The sequence below is a fragment of the Macaca fascicularis genome, chromosome 2 (genome assembly GCF_037993035.2).
Source record: "Macaca fascicularis isolate 582-1 chromosome 2, T2T-MFA8v1.1".
NCBI classification, from domain to species: domain Eukaryota; kingdom Metazoa; phylum Chordata; class Mammalia; order Primates; family Cercopithecidae; genus Macaca; species Macaca fascicularis.
Genome location: NC_088376.1, coordinates 107,231,134 through 107,240,921, shown reverse-complemented (window position 1 = coordinate 107,240,921; position 9,788 = coordinate 107,231,134). Strand labels below are relative to the sequence as shown.

General features: G+C 41.2%; 1 protein-coding gene and 1 pseudogene across 1 annotated transcript in view; one reads left to right on the top strand and one right to left on the bottom strand.

Moving 5' to 3' along the window:
• Positions 1 to 2,088: 2,088 nt before the first annotated feature.
• TCAIM (T cell activation inhibitor, mitochondrial) overlaps positions 2,089 to 9,788 on the bottom strand; it is an 82,817-nt gene continuing 75,117 nt past the window's right edge. Inside the window, exon 11 of the mRNA XM_065540462.2 lies at positions 2,089 to 2,354. Within this exon, the coding sequence (XP_065396534.1) occupies positions 2,168 to 2,354 (187 nt within the window). The 3' untranslated portion in view covers positions 2,089 to 2,167. The remainder of the gene's footprint in view (positions 2,355 to 9,788) is intronic.
• Positions 4,260 to 5,954, top strand: LOC102123066 (MKI67 FHA domain-interacting nucleolar phosphoprotein pseudogene; annotated as a pseudogene).

Here is a 9,788-nt window from a genome sequence, read left to right as displayed (position 1 = left end):
AACATTTCTTTTATTCTCCTACATTATTAAGATTTTTTCAAAAAACAAGAAACATGTCTAATATCTTTAAAAACACAAAGCTTTTGGGCTGGGTGTGGTGGCTCACATCTGTCATCCCAACATTTTGGGAGGCCTAGGCGGGTGGATCACCTTAGGTCAGGAGTTCAAGATCAGCCTGGCCAACATGGTGAAACCCCATCTCTACTAAAAATACAAAAGCTAGCCGGGTGTGGTGGTGGGTACCTGTAATCCCAGCTACTCAGGAGGCTGAGGCAGGAGAATAACTTGAACCCGGGAGGTGGAAGTTGCAGTGAGCCAAGCTGATGCCACTGCACTCCAGCCTGGGCGACAGAGTAAGACTCCATCTCAAAAATAAAATAAAATAAAATAAAAGAGTCAAAAGTAAATAAAAACACAAAGCTTTCAACTTAATCAGCACTCAAAATTCTTTCTGGTTTAAAGTATATACAAGGTCTATTTTTCTACAATCACCTGACCTCTCTAAGCCTTGCAAATGAAACTGAATTTCTCACTTGATACTTGGCTGTGACTTGCAATCATGAAAACCAAGAACTGTGTTATGTCACTGTGTATTGCTTGTTACCTGAATTCCACACTAGGCTGAGATCAAGGGTTGAATCTTTCACGATTTGCTCCATAACCTATGAGCTTCTTTTCTCACACCAAACTAAGCTTTTTTCTAGAGTTCTACAATTTACAGTTAGTGGACAAGAGTGGTTCTCAAAAATGTAGTCTCTGGACTAGCAGCACCAGCAGAACCTGAGAACTTTTTATGAGTGCAAATTCTCAGGCCCCACCCTGGACCTGGTGAATCAGAAACTCTGGATTAGGGCTCAGCAATCTGTGCTGCAGTAATCCCTCCAGATGTTCAAGAACCTCTGGCATACAGTAGGTAGAAAAATGTGTTTCCTTCTGTAGGTCCAAAGCCAGGGATATCATATGTTCTGTCTTGATATGAAACCATGACATGCAACTAAAACACAAATGTCTCCTTCCTACTCCCACCCTCCATCCGAAGTGTTCTATTTTCATGAGTTAATAAGAAAACAAGTGGCAATCAGAGATTCACTCTAAAAAGTATATTTACAAGTGTCAGTGCTCATCCAGGTTGATCTCATACAATACCATTTATACCCTCTTACCTATCACGTTTTAAAAACTTATCTTCACAATGTAAGTCTCAGGCACACTAGCAGTTCTACAATAAAACGCCAAGTAGATTGGAATGTCCAAACTTACTCAGAAGAAAAGGGGAATGATTGGCTGTATTTTCAAATTGCATTCAACCAGAAATGTAAGTTTTGAATTCTTTTCACCTTCACACTTCCAAGTTAATAGAATTAAATCAAAATACTCCATTCTTTCAAAGCCTGTAAGCCAGGCAGAGTTTGACTGTATTACTTCTTGCTTTCAATGGATAGAAAGCAGAATCCTGGTAGGCACGTTTTGTATGCCTGCAAAGATACAGAACTACACACTTCCATCTGTTCACTATTCAAAACAAAAGTCCTGTAAACCTCAGATGGTGAGCATAATACTTCAGCACTAGCACCAAAGCCTCAAACATAAAAGATACCAAGAACTCCACTAGCAAACAAAATGAGCTCTCAGCCGGGAGCAGTAGTTCACGCCTGTAATCCCAGCACGTTGGCAAACCAAGGTGGGAGGATCACTTTATGTCAGGAGTTCAAGACCAGCCTGGGCAGCACAGTGAATTCACATGTCTACAAAATTTTTTAAGAATTAGCTGGGCATCGTGGCACACACCTGTAGTCCTAGCTACTTGGGAGGATGAGGTAGGAAAATTGCTTCAGCTCAGCAGTATAAGGCTGTGATAGCTATGATCATGCCACTGCACTCCAGTCTGGGTGACAGAGCAAGATCTACATAATTACAGTCTGTCCTGCTCCTGTTTATGTTAAAATGCTTTCAATCAGCAGGATAAAATTTAAGTGAAATGTGACTTTGGAGGTTGGCCAGAAAATAGGCAATGGAGAAACAGGCACTTCCCACAAGAAAAAAAATGACCAATAAGCATATAAAAAAGATTCAAGGCTGGGTGCCGTGGCTCACGCCTGTAATCCCAGCATTTTAGGAGGCCAAGGCGGGTGGAACACCTGAGGTCAGGAGTTCGAGAGCGGCCTGATCAACATGGTGAAACCCCACCTCTACTAAAAAATACAAAAATTAGCCAGGTATGGTGGCGGGTACATGTAATCCCAGCTGCTTGGGAAGCTGAGGCAGGAGAATGGCTTGAACCCAGGAGACAGAGGTTGCAGTGAGCCGAGATTGCATGGTTGCATTCCAGCCTGTGCGATAGAGCAAGACTCCATCTAAAAAAAAAAAAAAAGTTCCAAAGCACTAGAAACCAAAGAAATGTAATGAAAACAATGAGATTTTCTCCTTGAATACCAGTGAAGTGGACAAATGAAAGGGGGACACTGGAGCTCTGTCACTTTGGGAGTATAAACTCTGAACCAATTTTTCTGCAGGATAATTTGAAAATTTCTATGAAAAATCTTAAAAGTGTTTTATGTTATTTTCCTCCAGAAATTCTACTTCTATGAATTCAGCCCAAAAATGCTTGCTTGCATCCATTAAAATATATATATATAAGAAAATTTACTTCTGGGGTGGCAATGATTAACTTAATATACATCAAGCTTTTAAAAAGGATGATGCCAAGGATATATTTACTGCCATAGAAATATGCCCAAAACATAGTGACAAAAGACTATATATTATGATTCTACTTTTTAAAATGTTCAAATGCATAAAGAAGTATAAAAAACAACAAACCAGAATGTTTTGAGTGGCAACATTAAAGACTTTTCTTCATATTTTGTCTTCCAAATTATTACAAAAAGAATGTGATTTTCTTTATAATCAGGGAGAAGTATTATTTTCATTTATTTACACTTAAATTTCTTTCCTTATTTTTTCTCATATATGTATCACATGTACTCTAGAGTGCTTGAATCCCTGCCTCTTGAGGCAAATAAATCAGACCATTTCGGTCTCCATTATCTTGCCTTTTCTGGACATTTCAAATCAATGGAATTATACAATATGTGTTCTCCTGTCTGGTTTTTTTTTTACTTAGCTAATGTTTTTGTGGTTGGTCCATGACATATGATAGGTTTTGGTAGTTTGTTCCTTTCATTACTGAGTAGAAGTCCACCAATGGATATAGCACATTTTGTCAACAGAGAACCTTTTAAACTTCGATTTCAACTTCTTGTGGTCTAAATGAAACCCCCAGAACACAGGACTTCTAGGGAAAGCTGCTGTGCATGTCAAAATAACTACTTAGCAGAACCAGCTTTGTCATCCGGAGCCTGAACTGCGGCAGACATTTTCACCATTTTGCAACTTCCTTTTTACAAGCAACTTGTGTGCTATTACACATCAGGACATTTGAAGCATCTGATACATCCACCGAATAAGTATGAGCATGTGTCTGAGTGGACAAGTGAAACCATCTATGCTACACTGGGTATTTTTTCCTCCCCTAGACTGGACCAGGGAATCTCTCAGCTTTCCAGAGTACGCTTTCCCCACTGAAAAAGCCGAACAGTATTAAAGACCCTGCTGCCTTCCTTAGGCAGATTTGGAGGGGAGGCCCAGCAGCAAGGGTGGAGAGGAAAAGGAGAGGGGAGCTTGTGGAACAGGAAGCCCCCAGGGTCCGTGCATGGCTCCCCGCCGTTGAGGATGTTGTGGATGGGGAAGTGCTGAGGGTGTCCTGAGGCGGCCTAGCACCTCCACTGGGCCCAGAAAGTCTTGACTTTGGAAGCTTACCCATGTTCCAGAAGGGTTTGAAAGCTGTTTTTGCTTTTGTTCTTTTCCTAAATAATCATTACTTGGTAGTTACTTATTAGTCTTCCTTTGGGAGAGGGACAGAGCTTTAAAACTGAAGAACATAATTTTCATTAAAATATCAAAAATGGAAAAAAGTTACTTTGTAAACAATTTGCTCTACAAACCAAATGGTAGCTGTTGAGAATCTCAATAAAAGGTTAAGTGCATTTGCTGCTGTTAGAAGAAATAAAGAAAAAAATTAGAATAAAGAAAAAGTGCATTTGCTGGCAGTGGTACCATTAGCCTCAGGTTGGGTCACTGTGTCATCATACTGTGGTGGGGGGTATGTGTGGTGTGTATGTGTGAAACTTTTCATCTCAGGATGGATCATAATCTTAGCTGCAGTTTTCCTTCCAAACAGGGTTAAAAAGTAGGAAAACATGGGCTTGGAAGTGACAGACCTGAGTGAACCAGCCCAGCTTAAAGAAAAATCCAATAAAACTAACTTTTAATAATCCTGAGGTTGGTTTTTGAAACAATAGATACAATGATTTACTTTAAGCATCTGGTTATGATTTTGAATTAGTAATACATACTGTCTCAACCCCCTTTTTCTTCTTATGGAAACAGAGGTTTCACAAAACAGTGATTTTTTTTTTTAAGACAGGGTGTCACTCTGTCATGCAAGCTGCAGTGGAGTGGTGGATCTCAGCTCACTGCAGCCTCAACCTCCCACCTTAGCCTCCCAAGTAGCTGGGACCACAGGCGCCACCGCGCCCAGCTAATTTATTTTATTTTGTGTACAGATGGAGTTTTGCCATGTTGCCCAGGGTGGTCTCAAACTTCTAGGCTCAAGTGGTTCACCCACTTCAGCCTCCCAAAGTGCTCTGTCTACAGCATCAGCCACTGTGCCCAACCTGCAGTGACTGTTTAAAACATAAGTTCAAGCATCTGGTCTTAACTCCTTTAATTGGAGGTATCTCTTCTCTCATTTTTCTCATCTTTGGTGTTCCCCCAGAGTTCACTGCTGACTGAATGTACAACATATATTTCAAAGTCAAGGCTGGACTGGGTGCAGTGACTCATGCCTATAATCGCAGGACTTTGGGAGTCCAAGGCAGGCAGATCACTTGGGTCCAGGAGTCCTAGACCAGCCTGACCAACAGGGAGAAACCCTGTCTCTACAAAAAATACAAAAATTAGCCAGGTGTGGTGGTGCATGCCTGTAATCTCAGCTACTCAAGAGGCTAAGGCAGGAGAATTGCTTGAATCCAGGAGGTAGAGGTTGCGGTGAGTCGAGATCATGCCATCGCACTCCAGCCTGGGCAACAGGAGTGAAACTCCATCTCAGAAACGAACCAAATACAAAAACTAGAACAACTTTCTTCTGGAGTAGTCTATGTGTGCCACCTACCTAACCTACTGAATGAAACCCAGATCCTTTCCTATTTCTCCCAGTTACAAGGCACTGTTACAAGGTTCAGACTATCTAGAAATAAAAGGCCGGGAAATAGCAAACGCTATGCGTTTGTGGAGTTTAAGTCTGAGGATTTTGCCAAGATAGTTGCTGAAACAATGAACAACTAACTACCTGTTTGGTGAAAGACTCTTGGAGAGTCATTTTATGCCACCTGAAAAAGTATAGAAAGAACTCTTTCAAGACTGGAATATTCCATTTAAGCAGCCATCATATCCATCAGTGAAATGTATAATTAGAATCAGCACTTACACAAAAGCTACGGAAGGAGGAGCGATTTAAAAAGAAAGGATTACTCAGGAAGAAATTAGCTTAAAAAGGAATTGGTTATGATTTTCCTTCTTTGATTTTACAGAAAATGGAAAGTATTTCAAAAATGAATTGTCAGATGTCTACAATAGCCCAGGTTTTATGTAAGAAGAAGAAAAAGGTTTTAGGCACTTCTGACACTCCTGAGAAGACAGTGGATATCTACGGCCCCACATTGGTTTGTACATCAATATTTTTAAAGAAACGAAAATCTGAAGTGGCTGAAATGAATGATGATGATGAAGATAATGAAATAGTTTTCAAACAGCCAATATCCTGTGTAAAAGAAGAAATACAAGAGACTCAAACACCTACACATTCACAGAAGACAAAGAAAAGCAGTCAGTGATATTCAATGTATATAGATTTCTTCTGAAAAATATTTTCATGAGAAAAATACAAAAAATTAACTGGGCAAGTTGGCTCACACCTGTAGTCCCAGCTACTCGGGAGGCAGAAGTGGATCACCTGAGCCCAGGAAGTTGAGGCTACAGTGAGCCGTGATCACGCCACTGCACTCCAGCCAAGTCAAGTCATTACATTTATCTTGACCTATTCTAGGCTGCCTTAAGTGGAATTTGTATTAAGAATACAACAGGCAACCTCACAGACATCTAAGTACAAAACTCTAAATATGACCACACCATGGAAGGCCTGCCTGGGCTGGGAGGTGATTTTCCTCTCCTGCATGCCTTCACTCTGGACTTCTGCTCCATGCTTGTGCTCTGCTCTGCAGATGAACATTCGGCACGTGCTCCAGGCTCCTCCAGCCTCTGAGGCTTTGGCTTGCCCTGACAGTACCCCTGGTCCCAGTGTTACTGGACCTTTCCATACAGACGCTCCTCTGCAAAAAATCTATTGAAAACTCTCTGTGTCATTTCCAATGAGCAGGAGAGAGAATCTGATCTGCCTAGCAGTGAGGGTGGGAGTTCCCTAGTTGTCCCTGGATTTGTAGTGCTGCCCTTTCCAGAGACTCGAGGAGGGGCCAGATATCCAAAAAGAGGGTGCGGGTGGGGAATCAGTAATACAGTCTACTTCAACAAGAAAGTAGAAAGTAGAGGTGGTGGCTCATGCCTATAATCTCAGCACTTTAGGAGGCTGAAGCAGGCAGATCACTTGAGCTCAGGAGTTTGAGACCAGACTGGGCAACAGGGCAAAACCCCATCTCTACTAATAATACAAAAAGTTAGCTGGGTACTCCCAGCTACTTAGGAGGCCGGGGTGGGAGCATTGCTTGAGCCCAGGAAGTAGAGGCCGCAGTGAGCTGAGATCATGATGCCACTGTACTCCAGCCTGGTCGACAGAGTGAAACCCTGTCTCAAAAGTAATCAAACAAACAAAAAGGACAAAGTGGAAGCATTTGTATGCAAGACTGAAGTCATGCTTTCCATCTATTTTTTTTCACCTTTCCTTTTTTCTAAAACACTGTATCTTAAGCTTTTCCCGATGTTATCAAGTACTCATGAGCATTATTTGAATGGTTGTATCAGAATCCATTATCTGGACTCATTGTCATTTATCCATCTGCAGTTGCTGGACATACTGCCCTTTCTGCCACACTCAGTCACCCTTCTGACTTTACACTGTGTCCAGTTATCTACTAATACACATACTGGTCATTTAGGACTTAAAGTTAAGAATAGTTATTATGGTTTCTAACACTTCAAAAAGAATGTATCTTCCTAAAAATGGTTTGGTGGTTATACTTTTAAAGCAAAATAGACAAATCGATGTTGAAATTAATGTTTTGCTTTCTTCTTATATCTATTTTCACTTCTCTGTCATTTTGATGGAGAAAGTTTCATGTGGAAGGATTTTTATTTTAAAACAGAAATAGCATATGACATGAGAATGGGAACACTGAAAGGTTCAACTTTCTAGTTTACTAAGTTTGTCACAAAAGCTACTGACAGTTAATCATGATTGACCTGCATTGAAAGTGAATTAACATCATGTACAACTTAAGCACTATACTTTCTATCGGATATAGAAAAATAGGTGACGTGTTTGTAAAAGTATTGGGCTAGGAGTCAGGAAGCATGACTGTTAGTCCCAATTGTGCTTCTTCAACTGAGCACCCCTAGGCAATAATTCCGCAGCTATTTCTTAAATACCGAATGAATTTCAGGCTTTGTAGTTGGGCTGGGAATATAGACATAGATACTGCATTCATGATTCTCCAAGGCTCCCTTCCTCACCCGGCTCGCAGTGAGCTTTCTTATGCATTGTGTAAATCTGTCTCCTAACAGGCCCCTACTCTGTCTCCAACCTGCTTCCCAGGGCAGTTGTGAGGATCAAGTGAGGGAGAATATGTGTGAAAGCAAATTCTAAATGATTTTAAAATGTAATAAAACTATGACCCATGGAAAATTATTTAAAGATCCTTAGAATTTTAAATAAACAGTACATTAGGCCAGGCTCTGTGGCTCACACCTGTAATCCCAGCACTTTGGGAGGCTGAGGCGGGCAGATCACGAGGTCAGGAGATCGAGACCATCCTGGCAAGTACGGTGAAACCCGTCTCTACTAAAAATACAAATTATTCACTGGGGGTGGTGGCGTGTGCCAGTAATTCCAGCTACTCAGCAGGCTGAAGCAGGAGAATCGCTTGAACCAAGGATTCAGAGGTTGCAGTGAGCCGAGATCAAGCCACTGCACTTCAGCCTGGTGACAGAGCGAGACTCTGTCTCAAAAAACAACAACAAGAACAAGAAGTACATTAACCTGAATTCTCTCTGGTTTTGATTTTAAATAGATATGAAAATTTTTCAATGGACCACTGAGATGGTTGAAAATCTTGGCTTGATTATTCTCCAAGAGAATGATACAGTGGTTTGCATGATTAATTTTCCAAAACTGCTAGCAAAAGAAATCAAAACCTTTTTTGAGTTGCTGTATAATGGAGAAACGTTTTATGTGTTCACTAACAGCTTGCCTTTGTTTGATTCCAGCTGCAGCATATCGTGAGTGATGAGATCTGTGTGGAGGTGACTGACCTTTACCTGGCAGAAAATAATAATGGGGCCACCGGAGGCCAGCTGAACACACAGAACTCAAGGAGTCTCCTGGAATCAACGTATCAGCGGAAAGCTGAGCAGTTAATGTCAGGTGAGAATTGATTTAAGGTGAGATTTGCTCAGGTAGTCAAAGAACTTGCTGGTGACAATGTAAGTTGTTAGGATTCTCTGAACCAGAAGTTAAAGCCGGGGTACTCTGACCTCGTGATTTTACTCCTGGAACTTTTTTGGGTTCCTAATGAGTTCACCAGAGAAATACAAAGTGGAAGTAACTATCTTCCTGGACAATCTACTTTGTTTCTTTCTTCCTTTAAAAAAGAAAAACAAACAAACTAGTTATATATGAGTTTTACAATTTTGTATTCTTCTTTTTCTCTGAATATTTTTCATAGTATGCTTTGTAAATATTATTGTTAGAAAAACACTGGCACATGAAATCCATGGTCATGGTCATTATAGAAAATAGGCCTGGCACACACGGCTCACACTGGTAACCCCAGCACTCTGGGAGGCTGAGGTGGGTGAATCACTTAAGACCAGCTTGAGCAACATGGCAAAACCCATCTCTGCAAAAAATGCAAGAATCCAAAAATTAGCCAGGTGTGGTGGCATGTGACTGTAATCCCAGCTACTCAGGAGACTGAGGTGGGAGGATGGCTTAAGCCTGTGAGGTCAAGGCTACAGGGATCCCCGATCGGGTCACTGCACTCCAGCCTGGGTGACAGAGCAAGACCCTGTGTCCAAAAAATAAAAGAAAAAAAAATGCAGATAACCAAAACAAGTCACCTTAGAATTCTTTCCTGAAATTACCATTGGTGACATTTCTAGACTTCTCTATGTTTGAGTATATATTTTGAAAAATGTTATACTGGACAAATGGGTTTTAAGTTTTTTTTTTTGAGACAGGGTCATGCTCTGTTGCACAGGCTGGAGTGCAGTGGTGAGATCATGGCTCATGCAAACTCTGCCTCCTGGGTTCAAGTAATTACTGTGCCTCAGCCCCCCTAGTAGCTGGAATTACAGGCCTGTGCCACTGCACCAGCTAATTTCTGTGTTTTTAGTAGGGCTGTGATCCCTGTGTGTCTCTGGGCCATCAGGCTCTTCCCCTCTCTAAACCTCGGTGTTCCCCTTCTAGAGAATGGGCAGAATTTTCTTCAGACAATACT